The sequence below is a fragment of the Passer domesticus genome, chromosome 24 (assembly GCF_036417665.1).
Source record: "Passer domesticus isolate bPasDom1 chromosome 24, bPasDom1.hap1, whole genome shotgun sequence".
Taxonomy (NCBI): Eukaryota; Metazoa; Chordata; class Aves; order Passeriformes; family Passeridae; genus Passer; species Passer domesticus.
This window is the reverse complement of record NC_087497.1, coordinates 4,085,679-4,108,738: the sequence shown is the minus strand read 5'-3', so window position 1 is coordinate 4,108,738 and position 23,060 is coordinate 4,085,679. Positions and strand designations below refer to the sequence as shown.

General features: G+C 53.7%; 1 protein-coding gene across 4 annotated transcripts; it reads right to left on the bottom strand.

The window, feature by feature from the left end:
• Positions 1-520: 520 nt before the first annotated feature.
• Positions 521-22,596, bottom strand: STK40 (serine/threonine kinase 40). 4 transcript variants are annotated; one of them, XM_064398238.1, is made up of 12 exons: positions 22,494-22,596; positions 16,199-16,323; positions 14,169-14,288; positions 13,137-13,222; positions 12,545-12,688; positions 11,173-11,400; positions 10,318-10,370; positions 7,387-7,502; positions 4,153-4,297; positions 3,757-3,876; positions 3,400-3,484; positions 521-2,739 (listed from the first exon to the last, which is right to left on the bottom strand). In XM_064398238.1, exons 3-12 carry the CDS (start codon positions 14,278-14,280, stop codon positions 2,521-2,523), a joined length of 1,308 nt encoding a protein of 435 aa, XP_064254308.1. In that variant the 5' UTR covers positions 14,281-14,288; positions 16,199-16,323; positions 22,494-22,596; the 3' UTR covers positions 521-2,520. The 4 variants fall into 4 exon arrangements, with proteins under 4 accessions (XP_064254308.1, XP_064254304.1, XP_064254306.1 ...); XM_064398234.1 differs by having other exon boundaries at positions 16,211-16,323; XM_064398236.1 differs by lacking the exon at positions 22,494-22,596 and adding an exon at positions 22,439-22,457 and having other exon boundaries at positions 16,211-16,323.
• Between the last annotated feature and the right edge of the window lie 464 nt (positions 22,597-23,060).

Sequence of the window (23,060 nt, the reverse complement as noted above, 5' to 3'; positions counted from 1 at the left end):
GCCAATGGCAGCCCCGGCCGGCGCGGAGCGGGGCGCGGGGCCGGGGCTCGGCCCGCTCCCCCGGGAGCCGCGCTCGGCCCCGCGCTGGAACCGCCCTCAGCGAGCCACAGGCGGCTCCAGGCCCCGTCCGGCCAGGCCGGGCTTGGCTGAGCCCAGCCTAGGCTGGGCTGGCAGTGCCGAAGCCGAGGCAAGCCCGCCGGGCTGGGGGGCTCAGCCCCGGTGCGGGTCTGAGGGAGCTGCCGGGGCTGGTGCCAGCCCCACGGAGCTGGGGGACACGCAGGGTGGAACCCTCAGCCCCACCGGCCGAGCCGTGACACGCCAGAGCTGCTGGGGCCAGACCTCGGGGACACGAGGCTCCGCATGTCCCCAGCGGCCACCCCAGGCCGGCCTGGGAGGGACAGGCTCATAGGGCACTCGGGGCCGCTGATCTGCGAGCCTGCCCCCCTCCCAGAGCACATCAGTACCCCAAAATCCCCCATGCCACCCCTCCCCCCCACCCTTCCCTGTGGGGGCGCCGGGCTGTCGTATGAAGTTTTATTGCCGACATGCAGGAGTAGTTCCGATGTAGTACAAAAATAACGTCTTTATACAAATTTTTTTCCTTTTTTTTTTTTTCTTTTTCTATTTTTTCCTTACAACAGGCTCTGTCCCGCCGTGGCCCTGTGGCCCCCCCATGCCCCCTGCACCACCCCCTTCCAGTTTGCCTTAGCACAAGTGGATTGACCGGTGCTGCCACTGCAGGATCCTGGTGTGATACAGCCTCAGGGAGTCCCAGAATATTGCTTTTTGCTTTAACATTGGGGAAAAACAGTAAAAATAAACAGGGAGTGAGGCAGGAGAGAACCAGAAGGAGAGAGCAGGGCCCTGCTGGGGTGCTCAGAGGATCCTTGCCCTGCTGCTGGTGGCACAGGGGGTGATGGGCCCACAGGACAGGCCCACCATCTTCAAAATAAATAAGGCGAAAGAGTTGGGGCTACTGGCTCGGCTGGGGTGGTGCAGGGAGCTGGTCTGTGTTAGTGTTCACGAGGCCCTGCCTGGCCACAGGGCCTTGGCGAGGCGCAGGCAGGACGTAATGCCCGACACGGCCAGGGAGGTTCAGGTCCAGCCCCTGTCCCCACAAAGCCACTGCTGGCGTGGCCCAGCTTAGACCCCCTCCCCTTCCCCAGCCCGGGGCAAGAAAAGGCAACAACACGCTACAACCATCTGCAACTCACTCCCTGCCCATGCCTGCTGTGCTGCAAGAGCTGGGCCCAGAGAGCAGTGCAGCCCCAAAAAGCAGGGCAGCCCCCAGCTCCAGCCCTCCCTGCTCACAGGGCTGGCAGGAGGGCGATGCCAGGGCTGGGAGCAGCCAGGAGCAGGGAAGGAGGCAGCTGAAGAAGGTGCTGCCTTGAGCAGGAGCCCTGGCCAGGGCACTGGGAGCCCTGGGAGCTCTGTGTGAGAACAGTTCATCTGGCAAGACAGGCATCCAGTTCATAAATGAGGCTCAGAAACAATCGTTCCTGCTCTCAGCACAGGCCAAAGCTCTTCCAGTGGCACCAGGTGACAAACCAGGATGTCCTTCTCCTGCCTTGGCATGAGGGCAGAGGCACCTCCAGGTTTGGGCTGGGATGGCAAGAAAAGCTGGGAACAAATACAGTAGAGACTTCAGCCAGCCCCTCCTATCTCTAGGCAAATTATTTTGGGAAGCTTTTCACATTATAACTCATATATTACATCTGTACCACAACTGAGGGGGGAAACCCTAAATCAGAATTAATGCAACTGTAACTGCACCTGGGATATGCTACTGAAAAATAAGATTAAATCATAGATCCTTATAAACTAAAGGAATCAGTGAGAGGTGGGAGAGGGGGCAGGAGCCCTGGCGGGCCAAGTCCTGCAAAACCTTTGAACTGGGGACAGGATTTGCTCCCTGCCTGGGCTCCTCAGCTCCTGCCTGAGGCGGTGGCCGGGCTCTCCGGTCACGGCGGTGGCCACACAGGACTGGCCAGCGTGGCCAGACCAGGTGGCACGTAAGGACAGAAACAGATTTGATGCAGATGAAGGGAAGTGGGAGGTTTCAAGAAATTCTGCCTTTCGAGAAACCCTGATAAATCCAAGCTTATTCAAACCACACGGAGCGGGCGCCAGGGGCGGCTCGGCGCTGCACGGCCGCGGCTCTGTGCCAGCAGCTTCACCCTTGGAAGTCTCCTCCTTTCCCACGGGCTTTGCTCGATCCAGAGAACAGCATGGTTAAAAAGACAAGAGAGGTAGATTACAGTCATGATCAAAAGCAGATTAGTCATCTAGGCTTCGATTTTAAAAAAACAGATTCCAGAAGATGCCAAGAGGTTGCTGCTTCCAAAACTAGCTTTTCCAAAAGTCTTCTCCGTCCGGAGCGGGTGTGAGTGCGTGTCCCTGGACAGAGCTTGGGATTGCTACATTATTCCCCGTCGTGGGACACCAGTATTGCTGTAGGCTGGAGCAGGCGAGGTGAGGGCAGGCTGCAGGGTGGTGCTCGTGCTCTTGGGGCGTGGGAAGCTACTTCCGGAGGTACCTCTGGGCCAGGATGGCCGCGTCCAAGGGGTTCATGGGCTGCGCGTCGTGGCCCAGGCGCCGCACCGGCGGGATGTTCCCGAACTGCCGCTTCTGCAGGAAGCTCTTGGCCTCATGCAAGGTGTTCTTCTCCTCAGCCAAGAGCAGCTGCTGCCTCATGTAGTTCTCGAACTCATACTGGGAGCACTCCTCTGTCACCTTCACCTGCAGAGACCGACTGTCAGAGCCACACCTGCCAGCCCCACGGCTCCTATCATGGGCCTGAGCTACCACGGGATAACTGGGATCATAATGCAGGGAAGGGTGTCCCGCCTGCTGTTGGGGATGCAGGCAGGACTCCTCCTGAGCTAGCAGTGCCACCAGGACACAGCTCTGGCCACCACAGCAGCTCTGTCCTGACATGGCTCATCCCAACCCTGGCAGCATGGAGGCTGCAGCTGCCTGACCCCTGTCCCTGCAGCACTGTCACAGATCCTGCACGGCTGTTCCTGTGCAGCCAGGCCATGGCTGACACTTCTAGCATGAAACATACCGGCAGGAAAACAGGATGTTTGCTCCCATGGCAGAGCTCACTGGGAGCCAGAGCCAACACTGCTGCCTCCTCCCAGCATTCCCAGCTGTGTGAGAGGGAGTGAGCTGCTCTCATCAGCTCCGGGGCCGAGCTCACTTCCTGGCAGCTCAGCCAGCTGGATGTGCCTCCTGCTCCCAGCAGCATGGGCCTTTCCTTCCGCTGCACAACGTGAGCGACTCGGCTGCGTCCTCCCCACCCTGCCCTTCCCAGCTGGGGGACACAATGGGTGCCATCACAGACAGACTGGCACAGCAGCACAGAGAAGCAGTTCTGTGGAAAGCAGGGAAACCTACCTCCTGGGGGTTTTCGGGATTAGCCACTTGGTCATCTATGTCGGGCACCACTTGCAAAGGGCCACTCAGCGAGGACATGGACTGCCTGCAGGAGAGCACAGCATTGGGATCCAGAGCGTGGCACTGGCTCAGCCACCCTCACCGAGCCCCAGGGCGATCCCACTGGGATGGCCATGCCTGCCATAAGCACTTGCACAGGCCTCTCCAGCTGTATCCATCAGCACACAGTGCTGGACACATGGGATTTAAAGGCTTACTGCAGTTCCCAGACTCTCCTCTGGTGAGGTGAGCCAGCCACAGCTGGAACAACAGAGCCTGTGGCCAGAGACAGCGTGTCTTGTCTCCCCTTGCACATACCAGGACGCTATGATGGAGCTGAGGGAATCCAGCACTTCAGAAGCCGTCAGCCGCTGCTGCGGGTCCAGGACCAGCAGTTTCCGGATCAAGCACACAGTGTTTTCAGAGACCCGGCCATCCCTGGGACAGACAGCACGGGGTGAGCCTGGCGTGGGCACAGTGTGGCAGGATGGACATGCTGGGAGCACAGGGCAGGAGCTACAGGAGCCATCACTGCCCTGCTCCTTCCCACAAGCTGTCCCAGCCCTGCTCCTGCTTCCTGCAGTGTACTGCACACAGCCTGCTGTCAGTGCTGCTGTGACCCTTGGGGTGCTGAGGGGAGCCCCTCCAGCTGCAGCTGGCCCAGTAAGGCCCAGTAAGCCCCCCAGGCCAGGCAGGAGGGCAGGCTGTACTCACTCGGGGATGGTGTACTCGGCAGCCTTGATTTTGCGGAAGAGCTCCTGAGGTATGCTGTCGTAGAAGGGGAACTGGCCGTAGAGCATGGTGAACAGCACCACCCCCAGTGCCCACATGTCACTGGGCTTCCCACGGTATGGCCGGCCTGCAGGGAGAGGGCACACACAGCCTGAAAATCCTGGAAAGCACAGCCCTGGCAACCCCCTCACCTCCCACAGCAGAGGTGCTGAGTAACCCTCACATGGGACCCTTTTTCTAAGCATTAACCATAACACTTCAGGCTTCCCATAACATGACACCAAAACTCTTTCCAAGGCGCATCCTCTGTGAATGAGCAAATTGTCCATCTCCACACAGGTGTCCTCCTGTTCCCTATGGAGCAGGAATATCCCTGCTGTGAACCAAGGGCATCAGGCAGTTGGAACTGCTGTGCTGGAGCTCCCAGGTCAGTGTGCCTCACACAGAGCCATAAAGCTGGCAAGGTGGAGGGAATTCAAGGACCAGGGAGCACAGGGCAGGAGGATGCAGGAAAGAAGACCAGGCAGGATAAAGCTGAGCCCATGGAGAAGGGACTCTGACTGTGGGATAGATCTAGCACACAGTCACTGAAGCCAGATGTAAAGATACAGAGTGTGCAGAAGGTGCTTTCCTGCACAAAGACATTCAGACAAAGACAGTAGACAAGCCCTAACCCAAGGCTGCTGCAGCCCCAGGATTCACCTGATGGAAATGCTGCTTCTAAGCCCCTTTGGTCACAATAATCAGCACACAGCAGCATGGACAGGGTCACATAATCAAACCCCAGTGCTACAGCAGAGCACAGGACTCAGGGAGAGACTTCCTCTGACTCACACAGTGAGTCACTGCTGCAGCATTTGGTATTTGTACTAATTATTCTTTGCTTTATATGCTCAGAAAAAGGCACCTCTCCCTCCTCCTCCAACTTTTCCTGCTGTGACATTTCAGCAGCCATCCCTCAGCAGAGACAGCTTCTCCTGGAGACCCACAACAATGATTAACTCCTCAGGCGTTCCAGCTTCCCCCTGCACAGGAGCACTGGCAGTACAGAGGGATGCACCAAGTCTGAAGGTGGAATGTCCCTGAGTAACTTCCCCCTTAGTACTTGGAGGGGAGCTGCAGACAGAGCAGTTTTGGGAGAGCATTTTGGAGAGCACAGGATGGGCCCCATGGGAAGGGCTGTTGGCAGACACCAGAGCTGGGGTGCAGCACAGTGGCAGTGAGAGCCAGGCTGGGCAGAGCAGGATGAGTCCTGAGCTAAGGCTGTGCCTTGCAGGGTCTCAAGCAGCCTCAGCTGTCAGAGATCAGCCAAGACAGCCTGTTCAGTGTCCCGTGGCCAGTTATACCACGAAAGTGCCCTGAGAAGAAACATGAGAAGGAGCTGGAGGCCTGAATAGATCAGCACCTTGGAGCAGAAAGGAGCAGCTCCTCGTAGCCTCCTTCAGCCACTTGAGCCACAAGTGCTCCAAGCTCCTGCAGAGCACTTGGCTTCTATCACCCATCAGGTCACAAGGGCCTCAGGATATCCTGCAGAACAGGAAAGGCTTGCAAAAGCCCCAGGATCCACCTCCTCGCCTGCCTTTGCTCCCTTCCTTGCTGGGAGGGAAGTGCCTCAAACCTGCCTGGCAGATCAGGATGGAAGAGCTCGGCTACACTTACTGCTGCTGCCTGCAAACCTGACAAAACTCCTGAGGGGAGTCCACTGAGGCTGGATCTTCCAGGAGTGCCTCCCTCTGAGGGCATTTCTGCAATACAGTTGCTTGGGATACCAGGAACAAGTAACTGATGCATTAATGCCTGATATCTGGATCTACAAGAGGGAGAGGCTTTGTGTGCACAGTCCCACCTGTCCGTGCAGCCTTCAACACTGATCTGGCTCACCTGCATGAGAGGAAAAACCCCCCAAAGTGATGCCTGGGTCACTACACTGACAAGCAGGACCACCCCTGCCTGCTCAAAGGCTGGTACAGGAGCACAGAATCACAGAGTTACTGGGTTGGAAGAGACCTTCAAGACCGAGTCCAACCCAGCCCCAGCACCTCAACCAGACCATGGCACCCAGTGCCACACCAGGCTTTGTTAAACACACCCAGGGGTGGTGACTGCACCACCTCCCCAGGCAGACCATTCCAGTGCTTTATCACCCTTTCTGTAAAAACTTTTTCCTAATATCCAACCTGGTCATAAAAGGAGACCAGGTTGCTCAAACATGACCTACCCCTCCTAAACACCTGCTGGCTGGGTCTGACACCCTGGCCATGCTGTAAGTGCTGGGTGATGAAATCAATATCAACTGTTCCATTACCTTATCAGGTACTGAGGTCAGGCTAACTGACCTAGAATTACCAGGATCCTCCTTCCCACCCTCTCTGTGAATGGGTGTCACATTGGGCAGCTTCCAGTCATCTGGAACTTCCCCAGTGAGCCAGGACTGCTGGTAAATGATGGAGAGTGGCTTGGCAAGCTCATCTATCAGCTCCCTCATCACCCTGGGGTGGATCCCATCTGGTCCCAAAGATTTATGAACAGAGCAGAGATGAGAGCTCATGGAGAGAAACCTCCTGAAGCAACTGGAAAGAAAGCACAGCTGTTCCTGATGGTCCCATGCACTGGGAACAGTTAAAGGCAGGAGGACACCAGGGAAAGCTGCTCTGTGCTAGAGCCAGACTCTGCTCAAAGCCTCTGCTGGAGACAAGGCACAGGCCAGGCTGCTGGAGGGGGGGATCCAGCCCACACTGCTTTGGCCTGCTGTCATCATTCCTTTAATTTTAAGTAACTCCTCTCAGTTGGTCCAGAAGCTGCCCAGAGGGTCACTAGTTCCCTCCTGGAAGTGAACTTGTGCTCTTAGTGCACAGCTGGAATGCACTGACATCCTGCTGGGATCTGGACTGGCTGCCCCTCGGGCCCAGGGCTTTACCTGCAGCTTAAGGAAAGCCTCAGGAGCTGAATTCTGATACTGGAAACAGAACATGCTGTCTGCAGTCAGACTCATTTGGGAACAGCCAGATTTGAAGCAGCTTTGAAGTTTAGACAAGCCTTAAGAAAAAAGGCTCACTCCTCCCCTCCAACTTTCCCAGCTGGAAAACCAGACCAAGTCTCCTAACTGGACCTTAATTAAGAGGCTCTCATGAAGGTGCATATGGGAACACACCAGGTGGTTTTATTTATTGTCAGGAGGCACAAATGAGTGAAATGAGTGTCGAGGGGAATTCCTACCACTGAGCACGTCTGGGCTGATGTAGGCAGGGCTGCCACGCTGGTCCTTCAGCAGGTCATCCTCGCTCACCAGGTGCTTCCCCAGGCAGAAGTTGGTGATGGTGATCCTGTGAGTCCTGGGGAGAAGCACAAGGTGTCAGGGAACACAGGCCATGCAGCACAGACAGCAAGCTGACTCCAGACCAGGGACTGTGCCTGTGGGGCTTTCTGGGGGGCTTGAAGACACACAGAGCTGTAAAATGAACTCTGTCCCAAAGGAGAGGGATTCCATGCCTGCCAGCAAGGCCTGCAAGGCACTCACAGGGGCAGTAAAAGGCTCTGGGACAATGTCTGGGTGCCCTGTGTCAGCGTGGCTGTAAGCACAGGGTGTACCTGGCTCATCTTGCAGCCTTGGTTGACCTCCCAGGAGCATCCCAGCCTGCAGCACCAGAGCTGCAGGATCTGCCCCAGGTGCTGCCTGACCACTGGAGGACATGAGTGTGAACAAAGCTGAGGTGTATTTCAGCTGCTGATTGTGCCCTGCACTTCCCAGCCGCCATCTTCTCCACACAGCATTTTCTGGGAGCAAAGGGAAAACACCCTGTGGGAGCTGCCCTGTGCCTGGCCCCTGAGCACTGTGTGTTTACAGTCTCCAGAGGAGCTGTAGGAGTTGTGATCAGACTCAGCACAACCACTTCTGTGTCACTCCAGAGTCCCACACAGGAGCCTGGTGGCAGTTCCACCTGATCCACAGGACTGCTCTCCACACACAGCTGTGCACAGCACAAAGCCTCACCAACACCCAAAAGCCTTACAGAGAAAAGGGAGAGCTGCAGGTACACAAAATTCCTTTTTTAGCTCACCCCTACTTCCCTATGGTACTGCCAGCTCCCATTAACAATTTTTTCCAGTGCAGGTGAGCTAATTACAAAACTATTATTCCATTAATCTTCCCTGTCATTCAGATAATTTGGATTTTAACTTACAATGTAAAGCTGTAAGTAAAAAAACACTGTCTGGAAGATTTCTTGAAAAGTATTTCACAACTAAACCTGAGAGAATGGATTAAGTCAGTCACAATAACAAAGAAACATTTCCAGCCAGTCTCACAGACAAATGAAATAGAACCAAGTGTGGGTTGGCCATGGAAAGCTGGTTATTAAAACAGACAGACTTGTGTTTAAGAAGTGTTAGCTTCAACTGTCAGGAGACTTCCCTGGCTGAATAACAAGCTGCAGGATTTGTTAAGGATTTAAAAGACTAAGTGTTCTATAGGACACTACAATGCTCAGGGTTGCTTGGTTCTATTTAGTCCCTGAAATTTGATCTAATCTGTAATCACCCAACTCCTCCTGCACTGGCTTATGAGGAAACCTGAGAGGCTTTAATGTCTGTGGGGAAGGAGGTCTGAGGGAGCCCCAGGTGGGACGTGCCTGCCACCTTGCAGTGCCACCTTGTTACCTTCCTTGCCTGCCCTGAGAAGGGCCCTGGAGCAGAACAAAGCTCGGCTGGAGCAGAACAAAGGGTTCTGCTCAGCCCCACGGCTGCTCCTCTCCATGGAGATGGCTCTAACGCCTCTCCCACCCTTCCCTGTGACTCACTGCTGCACAGGCTGCAGCTCTCCCTCACCAACGCTGAGAAAAAAGCAAAAGGAGACATGTAACACAAAGAGTGACTCTGGCAAGTGTGTTCAAAGCTTTAAATACCTCCCCCTGCCAGTGGGGCCCTGGGTGTAGCTCCATTGGTGGGGTGCTCCCCTGCACTCAGTGCCCAGAAAAGAAGGGAAGTTCTGCATGGATCCTTTAAAGCACCAACCTTTGTCTGCTCCTCCAGCAAGGAGGAGAATCAAAGCAGCAAGCAGAAGAGATTTATCTTAAAGCAGCTCATAGAAACAACTTGAAACAACTCAGAGGTGGCCCTGAGAAGCAGCAGCAGCTCTCTGTGTGTGTGTGGGGGGGGAACCAAGAAGTTCAACTTCTGTAGATAAAACCCATTTCCTCTCAGTGTTAGGGAGGAGAAAGCAGCAAGCTGTGAGCTCAGCAAACCTGCAAGCTTTGTAGACTCAAAGCCTGCAGAACTCCAGCCTTCCTGCTTTTTATTCATTCCACAGAAACCCAGACAGTGTGAAAAGGATGAATTCCACTCATTCTTCAAGTAAGTGCAAAATATTTAGTCAGTAATGTAATCCTGGAGGAGAGAGCAGAGGATCTGAGCTGAACTAGGCTGCCAGCTAAGGAACACAGACCCCAAGGCACTGAGCAGCTCCAAAGAGCCACCAAGCAGAGCCAGGCCACCCTCCCCTGCCCTGAGCTCCTGCCCCTCTCTGGGCTGGTCCCTCTGGGTCTGCACCAGCATCCAGCACCTGCCAGGCTCCAGAGGCTCCTGTTGAACCAGCAATGGAACAAGGGAGCCATTTCATACACAAATGCACATTGGACAGAAGTGCTTTTGTTTAGATAAGTCAATATTTCACTGCTAGCAAAAACACAGCAGGGCAGCAGTCAGATCTAACACTGCTGTGATTGTAGAACAGCCAGCAGGGCTGGGAATGCCTTTAGCATGATGGAGGGTGAATGATGGGAACAGAACCAACCACCATGGGTTTTTAGTTCTTTTTAATATATATTAAATCAATACTTCTCTTGCAGGTTACTAAATTACTATAAAATTGAGTTTTAGGCAGTTAGAATCCAAAAAGAAGTCCTGACAAGGGGCCACAAAGCTGGGTGGGAAAAGTGAACTGCCTAGGTAGGGATAAATTAATTTTTGGAGATTGATTTATATAACTTTGAGCTGGATTTATGGTTTTGCACAGCCTGCTCTTTCCCTTTTCCTCACCCTCCTGCACAAGAGCACTCAACAAGTGCTGCCTTTGGCTGTGTTTGCATTAGAAATCTGCTTCAAGGAAGAAACAAGACTACTGCCAGGCCAGCAGCTCTCCAGCACACTTACCTTTTGTTTAGCACCATGTTTCCTAGTTTCAAGTCTCTGTGCACAATATTTTTCTGTAAAAAATATAGGAGTATTACATGAGCAAAAGCCTATTTGTTGTAGAAGTATAAATTTCATACTTGCACAAGAGCACTAAAAAGAAATCATGGCATCTGCACACTCTGAAATAACCCAGGTCAAGGTTTCAGGTCAGGTTTCACCATGAGTAATTTGTGCCCTTCACTTTTGATTGTGATCAGGACAGAACAAGCAAATTTGCCACTCTGAACACAAAGACAGACTTAGTGTATCCAAGAGATCTGAAACTGAAGTGTCCAGGCTTGGCTAGAGCAATCTGATGAGCACTCCTTTACCAGACCCACTCTGCACTGCCCTGTGTCACATGTCCTGTGTCACAAAGTCAAACATCAGCAGAATCCATTTTAATTACAACAGTTTCTAGTTCATTGATCTCAAAATTTGTAGCTTGAGGTTCTGATCTCCAATCAAATCAATCAACTTCATCAATTTGAATTCATCAATTCAATCAAATTCACACAATCAGCTGTGATTTATTTTGCTTCACAAGGAAACAGTTTTTGTTTCCTGTGTTTGATCAGGCTCTGCTCTCCCCTGCTGCCCACACTGTGGTTGACCTGCCCTGCCCTCAGCCCAGCTGGCCCCTCTCCACAGCCCACAAACCCCACATTATCACCCAGAAACGTGAGGAGCAGGGAGGGAAGGGAATGCACTTCAGGGCTATGCCTTGTAACCTGGCCACTGCCTGCCCCAGGAAGTTTTGAAGCATCTACTGCTGTAATGTGGGAAAACTCTGCCTCCCAGCACTGGAAGGGAGCTCTCTTTGCAAGCTCTCACCTTGTGTAATGCTTCTACCACTCGTACCACATCATAAAATATCACCACGGTCTCCCGCTCGCTGAGTCTCTTCTCTTTAATGACATAATGCTGCAGATTGATCAGATCTGCTGTTTTGTCACTGAAATCGTGAGCACAGAGACAGTCCAACACCAGGCAAATGCGCTTCTTCATCTTCCTGACCATCCTGTTGGCTTCCAGATCTTCTATGATTTCACAAGCTCGGTCCTGTGGGGAGGCAAACACAGCAGCAACCCCTCAGGGAAGCTCCAGGACACGTGCACAGAGCCTGGCAGAATAAATAACTCAATAACTGAGGGGTGATCTCAAGATAAGCAAATGCAATCACAGTGCTTGGTCTTTGTCCCAAAGCAGGATTTCAAAAAGATACAGGAGCTCTACTGAATGAATCCCAGGCTGGTTTGGGTTGGAGGGAACTTTAAGTTTCATCTTAATTCTGTGTCCTGCCATGGACAGGGACACCTTCCACTATCCCAAGTTGCTCCAAGCCCTGTCCAATCTAGCCTTGAACACTTCCAGGGATGAGGCAGCAACAGCTTCTCTGGGCAGTCTGTGCCACAGCCTCCCCACCCTCACTGGGAAGAACTTTTCCGAGGAGGAGGAGGAGTGCAGAAGGCAGAGGAAGTCTCTGCTCTGTGCACATCAGCACTAATGCTCTTTGTGCACACAGACACCTTGAGCTGAACCCAGGACAGCTCTGCAGTGGAGCAGAGGGATCCAGCACACTGTTCACAAGAACAGAAATCTCAAGGCACAATTAGCAGTTCTTCCATGACAGTAAACAAGACACAGCTGAGCTGGACACTTGGTTTATTTAAGATTTAGTACAGATGGTCTCAAGTGAAAAGTGTGTTGGCAAAATGTAACCAGCAAGTCAGGCAATACCAACACCCAAAGCAGTAATTGCTATCAGCCCCTCACATCAGTGAACAGCCCTAAAGGCACCACCAGCAACACAATCACTCACACAAAAGCTGACCAGCACAGTGACTGGTTTAACTTGCTGAAACAGTTTCTTGGCTATTTGTTCCCTCTAACAAGTTATAAACAGTATAGGGACCAGAAAGCACAAATTTAATTCTAAAATATGCTAATTAATTTGCCAGATGTTGTTCTGTCTGAAGGGGGGGTGCTGAGTGCCTGTCCCATCTGTGAACATTCTCACAATTCCCAAAATCCTACTGTACTCTCCAGAGCTCCTGTTTGAAGCAGCTCTGAGGTGGTTAACCTCAGAGTGCTGCAACGTGGACACACAAGAGCAGGGTCAGCACGAACTGTACATTAAACAAAAGCAGCTCAATCCACCAGCAATCCCTGGCATTGCCCCAGCCTGGATGATGCCCAAGTGTACCTGGAAGAGCCCGTGATGATGGACCACTCCTTCCTGGTTGTGGAGCAGGGAAAGAAGAGAATACTCCGTGTGCAGCAGCATCTTGCCCTGTCGCTCCTCCTGGGTTTCTATTCCTTTATCACCTCTTTCTTCTAAGGTGAGAATCTTCAGGAAAAGGGAAAATGCCTTCACAGTTCCCAGAGGCACAGAAATGCCCCCAGCCCTCTCTCAATTTTGGCATTCCCATGTGTTTACAGCCATGGAAGTGCTCTGATGTTGTGTCCTTGCCACAGGCCTGTCTGAACTCAGCACCATCCATGCAGAATGCACAGCAGCAGCTTCATTAACATGGAAAGCTGGCTGTTTGCAAATATCTCAGGTGTTTTTACCCTCCTGGAGCTGCCCCATCCAGCTACAGATCCAAAGGCTCTGGGAGAGCAGCAGAGGCCTCATCTCAGGGCTGATCTGGACAAGGATATGGCCCCGCCAAGGGGGAGCTGCAGCAGCCCTGTCCCACTGCACTGGTTCAGCCCACACCACTCACTCAGTGCCCAAGTGCTTCTGCACAGGAGCTGGAGAGCCCTGAAGGTCTGGGAGCCTGCAGTTTGCTTACCTTCAGCTGATAAAAGTCATCTGTCCCATCCTTTCTTGCCAAACACTGAACAATACTTGGCACAGGGGAGTTACCTAAACGTGGACCTACAGCACAAAGCAGAAACAGACTTGTTTTCCCTCCAGCAGCAGTGACTAACCAAGGTTACATCAGCTGTCACCAGTTATGTTTGCTTGCACCAAGTTCCCTTTTTTGCAGGAGCTTGAGTGCATTTTCACAAATCTAAAGCCAAAAAAAATAAAAGGTCTTGAACTCTGAAACCTTTCAGGATATTGTTTCATTTTTCTCTGGAGAAACATTTATCAAAGCCCACACATGGGTTTGCAGAAATCCAAATTTCTGCATGCCTGAACCACACAGCTCTTACATTCACAGCAACACCCATGGCAACTGTTACTGCCACACCTGGGAACACAGCTGCCACCTCTGCAGGGATGGCTCAGGGGTGTCCAAATTAGCCCAGATTTCAAGTTAACATACAGTCTCCACTCCTCACTTTAAATAAGTCAGCTCTATCTGATTTTCCATTGGCTTCCAATGTAAAGTCTATGATTTTTGACAGTTCTGAACCATCAACTATTCTAGCAACTGTCCAGAGCTGGCAGAGTGGCCTTGCCTTGGTACATATCACTTTGAGTACCACTAGTGAATTGTTAAGTTGGCCCATGCTGATGTGGCAACACATTCCAAGGTTGGACACAGCTCTGATCAAAAAAACCCCCAATGAATTTGGTATTTTACAAAGTAGAAGAACAGAGTTCAACAAAACAAAACAAACCCAAAAAAAACCCCCAAGGGGGTAAAATCAAGATCTCCTATTTCTCTCCCAAGCCCTGCCTGCCTTGCTGCACTGGCATCCCACATCTCCTCAGCTTGGCCAGCTGCAGGAGCTCCCAGGCTGCTGCCCTGCACACCCAGTGACCTGCGCTCTCAGGTGAGACACTGAGTTACACACCTGATTCCCCTCACTCCACAGCGCCTTTTGTTTTCAGTTTTGCCTCCCTGGCAAGTGCAGAGCCCGTCCCTGCTTACCCAGGATGAAAGGCCCTGCTCTCTTGGCGTTATTCCCAGAAATCCCCGCGCACAGAGCCTTTGCCTTCGCCGATGTTTCCCCAGCTCCTCTGTCCGATGCTCGCCGCTTCATCCTCGGCTCTTGAAAGACAAGAGGGATCACATCTGATGAGCCACTGAGTTATTTTCTCTTGTTATCCCTGATTTCTGCTGGAAGGCTCTCACCTACAGATGCACTGGTGGCTCTGCCTACTTGTGTGTCTACACACAGCCCTGGCTCCCTGCTGACAGACCAGGGGTGGGCTGAGGCTCAGAGCAGCTCTCAAGGCATAAATCAGCCTCGTTATTCAGGGCAACATTTCCTACAACAGTTGTTTGAGAGACATAGTGGGAACAAGTCAAGATAATTAAAGCTTGTTTTACAGCAAAAACAAGTTTGCAAATTAACATATTCTAAAAGCTCTGAAAGAAGATGCCCAAGTTAGCCCTGTGTATGGGTGTCTGCTGCTGCTGCAGCCTTTTGGAGGTTCCTCCACAGAGGATCCACACGAGGCATCACAGCCACCCACTGAGTCCCTCAGAGGCTCCACTCTGTTCCTCAAACAGCCAAGAATGCACAATACTGACCACAAAAATTAGTGTCTTTCACCTTTCCCAACAAGGGCATAGAAAACAAGCACAATAGTTATTGTGAGATTCAGTTCAGTTCACAATGTTTTTTCAAAAATGTATTTTTAGCCTTGAAAAAAGTCCCCTCTCTCTGTACCTCATTAGACTCTGACCTTATTACATCTCCATCTACCTACATGATGTAGGAGCTGGAATGTGGACTCCAGCACATAAAACCCTGTCACCTCAGCCTCCACGTGCAGGAATCAATGCTGTGTTTAATTAACACACTATTAAATGCCCCAATGGACATTCCAGTGAAAGGCAACACTGCTGACAACATGTGTGTTTTCCTGCACAACCATTATTGACAAAATCCCATTTGATCTATTAAATGTGAACCTCATGGTTTGAATCTAGGAATTTATTCAAGGTCCACACATCAGCACTATTCAGCACCAACAACTGAAACTCAACTACCTCCTCCTTATTCAGGTACTGCAGAAAGTCTGATTTCCAATCTCTATTTTCTGCTGCTCAGAAATCTAAAGAGAATTTGCACAGCCAAGACCTAAATGGCCAAATAAATTCAAGGCTTATGATTAAAACTAAAGAAAAGTCTTGTTTCAGTTTAGATGGAAAAACATCTCTCAGGTGAGCTGCTGGGTGTGGTGTGAGCTCTCCACATCCATCAGCTCCAGCCAAGGGAAGCTCTGCTCCCAGTACAGCTCCTCTTCATCTCTAGATTTTAGAAAATGGCTTCAAAGACTTTGGAAACATCTACACATTCAATGTCAGTGCTCTCACTTTTTAAAGATACTTTATGGGGGGGGGGGGGGGGGGTAGGTGAGAAGAGGAACCAAGCACAGCTCCATTTCCTTACTCAAACCCAATCCCAGGAGCTCTTCCCTAAGAAGTTATGATAACAGACAGGGAAAATATTTTCTGGGTTGTACATATTTGTTTTAGAAGATCCCAGGTGTTTCACCACGTAAGAGATTGATAAATCACCTCCCTGTGAGTGAAGTTCACCCTCGGGCAGTCCCGCCCTCTCTGTGGACACAGGCTGATCTCACTGCATTGATTCATCCAGCAGCACCTGTCCAGCACCAGCACCAGCCAGCAGATAAAGGGAGGAGCCCTGCAGCAGACTTTGCATTCCTGCACTCCTGACTCCAGCACCTTCACACCTCCACAGAGCAGTGTCACCATCCCAGTGAGCTGAACAGCACACAGGTCTGACCCCCACGTGCTCCTTGCTGTTCATTCTGCATCCCTGACCCCACATCCTGATGAACTCCTCCTCTCCTTGCACATCACTACCTCAGCTGGAAACATGAGTAACACTTCCACTGGAGAAACCCCCTGCACAGGAGCTCGGAGATAATCCATTGTGCAATTTGGCTTGCTGCTGTAAATGGTGCTACTGTCATCAAAACAACCTGAGGACTCACGTAGTTCAGCATCAACTGTATCGTTACTCTTCTTCCAAACTAGGTTTTCCAACGTCTCAGGAGGCAGGAGTCATCACCCTGGAGAAGGCTGGATGGGCAGAAGGTCGAGGACTCTGTAATGTGAAATGAGACACACTTGATGCTGTGGTTCTGGATTATTCTGATTATAACACAGGATGCACTGGACCTTTACAGCCCCAAACGTCTCTGTTTGTTTGGGCTTGGTAAAGGACTGAAGCTCCTGGTGAGAATAAAAGGGCTCTGGAAGTTCAGTTCCTGCACTGCTGGACAAACTCTCATGCCACCCATCTCCAAAGTGGTGCAGGGCAGGCCTTTGGAGCAGGGACAAACACAGGCTCCACTGGAAACCCTGCCAAGCAGCACCTGCCTGGGCTTAACAGCACCTCAAACACACCTGACTGAGCACCAAGAAACTCCCTGCCACCACCAGCAGCTTCCTGTCATGCTAGGAGTTAACAGAGTTTGGCTCAGATCAGTGTCTGATATCACTGTCCCTGGGATGGAGTGTTTTAAACATGGCTTTGTCCTGGTTTCCTGCAGCAATGTAAGAGGCTCTCTCTCAAAACTGATCCTGCTGATGTTAAAATGATTTTTTCTTTTCAGTCTTAAGAACTGGAAGGCCCCACCTGTTTGTGGACAGATGCATCCCTTTTCCCCAAATCCAAGCTGAATCAAACCACCCTCCTCCCTTGTCCTGCCATTGGAACAAAAATGGTCCCTCACACAAAGCTAAAAGTCCAGCACAGAAATTTATACTTAATTTTGATGTGACACACAGGATATATCAAACATCTCATTGAGGAAGCCAGTCCAAAGCCTCTCAGTGCACTAGCTAGGGCTTTAATAGAATTATGAATCAATTAATTTGAGGACCTAAATATAATGCCTTTTAATTATGTAGCTTAAGGGAATTGTTTAATTCCTGAATTACTCCCAGTGCCTGGTGTAACAACAATGGAAAACATGAGATGAGGAAAGCCCTTTTCATCCCAGAATAAGGAACAAGCAGGTCCTGCAGTCCAGCAGCCACAGCTCAGAGCTGGAAACGGTACCTTTGGGGCATGAGCAGGATTACTCAGGAGCACAGAAACCACTCAGGGCTCCAGAGCAGTTGGTCCAGCCCCCACTGCACTTTTGGAGGGCTTGTCTTGCACCAAGGGCACAACATGAGCTCAGTGGGGGTTACACTTCTTGTGTGAGGACTGGGAACCCCAAAGTGCTGCGATGAGCTCATCGTGCTGAGTGAGGCAGTGGATGGGCTGGGAACCAGCAGCAGGTGACACAGCCCAACAGCACCTGCTGGAAGTTCAGGACTGCTGAGAAGAAGCTCCTCTGAGGAGCTCACACCATTCCAGGGCCCTGCCTCTGGAGCCCAGAGATGGAGACATTCTGCCACCCACTGCAGCAGCACTCCTGCCCAGTGTTGCCTCCTGCAGCCAAAAGCTGCAGCATTTGGGATGAAGCTGCAGAGCTGCTCCACAGGTTTTTGTCCCTCTCTGTGCAGCCTTCATGTTTGCAAAAATAAAGCTAAAAAATAGAATCACATGAGCAGCATCAGGCTGCACCTTTTCCCACCCAAATACCACAGTGGACAGTATTTATCAGTGATGGTTAATCCAAGGTCACATTTAAGCCTGGCTCATGGGAAGCTGTGTTGGACATGACCTAAAAACTTCCATGAACAAAACATTAAATGGGTAAAAGCTGGAGCAGGGCCCAGCTTCCCACATGGAACACCAGCAGGTCGGTGTCACTGCAAGGAGCAACGATGGCAGTGTTGCCTCACTCCTTCCCGGGCAAACCCGGCCAGGAACAGCTCAGACCCGAGTCATCAGCACGCCCAGGGCCAGAGCCGCGGCTCTCATTGGAAAAGCTTCCCTGAGAACGGGCGGAGCTTGGATCGGGCAGGCCTGCGGAGGAGTCACTGGCTGGGGGATTAAAGGGAATGTTTGCGGGGCAGATCCCAAGGAAAGCAGGCTGTTGCATTAAGTGTATGAAATTTGGTCAGAAACACACCCCTTGTGTCCCAGCTGGTCCTCAGAGACCTGGAGCACATCCAGAGACCTCGAGGACTAAGAAAACATCATCCCACCCTGGGAGCAGGGAGAGGAGAGTCACTCATCAGTGTCTCCAAGGGCTTTTTAGCTTTTCTTCCTCCTCAAAAGGTGAATTTTCTGCCCCCCTCATGCACAGCCCATCCTTATCCTCTTCCTCCCACACCACACACAGCATGATCTAGGAGGGAAATTGAGAGTCATAGGCAGAGCATGTACTTCATGAAGCTGATGTGCATTTTAATATTTAAATGACTCTTAATCAGGTGAAAGTTACTTTCTGGACATAGTGTCCTTCAAAGTTTCAGTCACAGGACTTTTGTTTTGCTCTTCAGTGCCAAACCAGGCCCATCCTGTCTGTCCCTTCCCCTGCAGCCAGCTCAGCCTTCCCGACATCAGGCAGGAACAATTTCAGCCCTAAAGATAATGTGGAATGCACAGGGGAAGCCTCAGCCCTTCCCTGGCTCCTTGCTCATCATCCACACGGGGGTGTGGGGAGGAGGAGTGGGGGCATCAGGGTGGGCTCCACTCCTCTCCCTCTGCACAGCACCGGGGAGATTCCCTCTGCAGGAATGGTAACTGTTACTGAAGGCTCTGGGAGTTGAACGGTTCTCCAAGAGAAGCAATGATATATATATAAATATATCTATAAATATATATATATATATATAAAAAGCCCATTGGATGAGTCAGTCCAGCCTGTGTTCCGCTGCGCTGCCCTTCCGGGAAGGGAAGCCTGCTCCCGAAACAGAGCCCTGACTCACAGGGTTCTTGGAACCGAGAGGAGACTCATTCAACTTCTTCCCTTAGCGAGAAGTTCGCTCAAAACCAGGCACAGAGTTCTCTGCCCACAGGAGTAGGAAGAATCCTGGGGCACTGGTGCAGCACGAGGGGCTGGGACACCCTGTGCTGTTGGAAGGCACCCAGGGGAGCCTGGAATCACTGAGCTCTGCAGGCTGGGAGACAGGAACAGCTCCGAGCTGCCCCACTGGAGATCCTCCTGCCTCAGCCCAGCCTGGGGAGCAGCTGAACCCCAGGCACATGGACACGGCACAGCCAGCACCTGGGAGTCCCCACAGGAGCCCAGCACACCTTACCTCCACCCACATCCAGCTGTGGTCAGTCTCCAGCTCCTCAGGGACAGAAAAGGCTTCCAGAGGCCAAGTCACACAGCAGGGAAAGCAAATTCCATCCTGGCTGCCCCCCCGGCAGCCAGGGAAACTCTGAAGCACAGGGTTCCAGTGCGTAACTACGGCGCAAGCAACAAGCCAGGCTTTCTTCAAGCCTTCTGATGCATCAACACATGAGATAGCCAAGGACTCATCTCTGGGAGTTCCCTCTTTGGTTACATAAACACCAACCTCAGCTTAACCCTTTCGTGCTGCAGCACAGGCCACATCCACCAGGAAAAATCCCCACTCCAGCCCAACACCCTGGCAGCAGGAGCCTGGAAATGCAGCTGCAGCACTTGAGGCTGCATTGCTGCCCCAGCACACGAGTCCCTGAGCTGCTCTGTGCCTGCAGTCAGGCTGTGTTCACCTTCCCAACCCCACCAGGGGTGAGGGGTGGGCTCTATGACAAGGTTTTATTTCTCACTGATTGCTTCTGACACTATCAATGTGCCATAAGCCCCTGCAGCAGGACCTCTGTGTGCACAGAGTGTGACCCACACACGTGCTGACACTTCCCAGCCAGGTGTGGCTGCAGTTTCTCTCAGCAGTGACTCACCTGGCCCTACCTGGAGACAAACGTGCTGAAGTTACCTGCACACACTGCCAGGCCTACGCTACTGGGGTTTGCAGCGTGACAACACACTGACTGCACACTTGCAAAAAAATATTAACCAAAACAGCCTGTTTCACAGAGAAAATGGCCACCAGAGCCTACTCTGTCCAGCAAGAGCTCCCAGGCAGGAAGGACACACACACTGCACCTGCCTGGAGCACTGGAGTCTGCACAGGTAACACCCCCAGGCTCAGTGGGCAGCTCAGGCACAGCCCCAGGGCTGTCCCTATTCATAGTCACAAATAGTTTGGGTTGGGAGGGACCCTGCAGACCCTTCCACCCTGCTGCCATGGGCAAAGAGACTTTTCACTACCCCAGGTTGCTCCAAGCCCTGTCCAACCTGGCCTGGAACATTTCCAGGGATGAGGCAGCCACAGCTTCTCTGGGTAACCTGTGCCAGGGCCTCCCCACCCTCCCAGGGAAGAATTTCTGCCTAACACCCCATCTAACCCTGCCCTCTGCCAGTGTAAAGCCATGTCCCCTTGTCCTGTCACTTGAGGCTCTTGTGAAAGTCTCTGTCCATCTTTCTTGTAGCCCATTCAGGTACTGGAAGGGGCAGTTATGCCACCCTGAAGGCTCTCTTCTCCAGCTGAACACCCCCAGCTCTCTCATAGCAGAAGTGCTCCAGCCTCTGATCAGGTTGGTGCCTCCTCTGGACTCACTCCAGCAGGTCAATGTCCTTTCTGTGCTGAATCACAGCCCAGCTCAGTGCCTAGGAGGCTTCCCTTGCCTGTCCCAAGCTGTGAAACATCCCGAGGGTCACAGCCCAGCTGAACTTTGCTTTTAAGGAGCACAACTATGGGATCAAACCCTCAGCATGGACACCACAGAGAAACAATCAACGGATGCAGCACGAGCCCTCCAGCAACGGGGAAATGTCCTGAATCCTGAGTGCTGCCAGCCCAGGGCTCCATGCCAGCAGGTGAGTGCTCCCCTGCTGTCCCTTGGGCCATGCCTCCCCTGGGTGCCAGGCACTTCACCTGGGTGCCAGGCACCTCCCCTGTGCCCACTGTGTCCCTGCTGCCCCGGAGGAGCTGGGTACTGTCACAGCACGTGGCAGAGGGCTGGTGGCTCAGCCCCACCACATCAGGCAGTGGCCTCTGCTCTGACTTCTCCAGCTCCCTCTGGACGTGGGATTGCAGCCCCAGACCCCCAGCACATCTGTTCTCCACCAGATGTTAAGCTCATACATGAAGGCTCTAAACCAGCACAGAACTGAAAGCCCAGCTCTGGTGCAGCACATTTCAGCTCAGCCTGGGCAGCAGGGAGCAGCTGGATGGGCACAACCCTAAACCCCTGTGCAGGGGGTGAAAGGAGTGAGACCTTCCACAGCCTCAGTGCTGCACAGGCAGCAGGGCTCCCCAAGGCCACGAGCAGAGAGGGACAGCACCCAGCTCTGGGCTGGGAGGTCCCCAGCCCCTCGGGTGAGCAACCAGGGAGTGCAGGGCAGGGTCCATCCTGCTCTGACACCTGCTGCTGTTACTCACCCTCACTCCGAGGCACAGCCCTCACCTACTCACTGCTGAGGCACACGAGGCTCCTCCTCGGCACAGAGGTCCCAAAAGTCTAAATTCAGATTCCTGCCCAGGCTGGAGGCAAAGCCAGCCCCGGCCACGGGCTGTGCCTCCTTCAGCCCCGCGCTGCTGGCAGCAGCCGCGGCCCCCCGAGCTGCTGCGGGGCCCACACCGAGCCTGGAGAGCACCGGCAGCGCCGAGCCGGGCAGCCAAGCCCCCCCGAGCCGCCGGCACCGGGGGGTTCCCCCGGCCCGGTCCCACCGAGGGAGCAGATCGGTACCAGCGGCGCGGTGCCCGCAGCACCCGGCCCGAGGCACAGCGGCATGGGGACGGGTCCCGGGGCCGTGTCCCCCACGCTCCACCCCGGGCCCTGCTTCGCCCTCATTCACCGACAGCCCCAGCGCCCTGGTCTCTATCCGTACTCACGGCCCGGGCCCGGTTCCCCCTCACTCACCCACGGCCCGGGCCCGGTTCTCGCACCCCTCACTCACCCCTGGCCCAGCCCGTTCCAGCTCCCTCTCACCCCTCACTGACCCCTTGCCCCGGGCCCAGCCCGTTCCTGTTCTCTCTCACCCCTCACTCACCCCCGGCCCGGTCCCGGTTCCCCCGCTCTCTCACCCCTCACTCACCCATAGCCCCGGGCCCAGCCCGTTCCCCGTTCCCCCTCACTGACCCCCGGGCCCGGCCCGGTTCCCGTTCTCTCACCCCTCACTCACCCCCGGCCCAGTTCCCGGTTCCCCGTTCTCTCTCACCCCTCACTCACCCCCGGCCCGGCCCGTTCCCCGTTCCCCCTCACTCCTCACTCACCCCCGGCCCGGCCCGGTTCCCTGGTCTCTCTCCCACCCCTCACTCACCCATGGCCCCGGCCCAGTTCCCGGTTCCCCGGTCTCTCTCCCACCCCTCACTCACCCATGGCCCCGGGCCCGGCCCGGCCCGGCCTCGCTCCGCTCCGGCGGCCGCCTGGCACCGGAAGTGACGCGCCGCCACCGCCCCCCTCACCGCCAGCCCGCCCCCTGCCGGCCGCCGCCGGAACGGGGAAACGGCGGCGCTGATTGGGCGACGGCGGCAGCGCGGGCGGTGATTGGAGGAGAGCCCGGGGGCCAGACCGGGCTTTGCGGCGGGCACTGATTGGTTGGGGAGTGCAGCGGAGAGGTAAGCAAGCAGCGGACGCTGATTGGCTGTGGTGCGATGAACCCGTCGCTGATTGGCTCAGGCTGGGGCCAGGAGCCCGCAGGGTTGGTGAGCTCGCGGGAGATTCGAACGCGCCGTGATTGGCCAAGGGGCGGGGCCTGTCGAGATAGCCACGCCCACAGACACAACGGGCCACGCCCACACACGCCGCCCGGCGGCACCGGGACCCCCGGACTGGGAAACCACGGGCTGGGACCCCCGGAATGGGAAACCACGGGCTGGGACCCCCGGAATGGGGCACCCCGGATTGGGGCACCCTGGGCTGGGACACCCCGGACTGGGAAA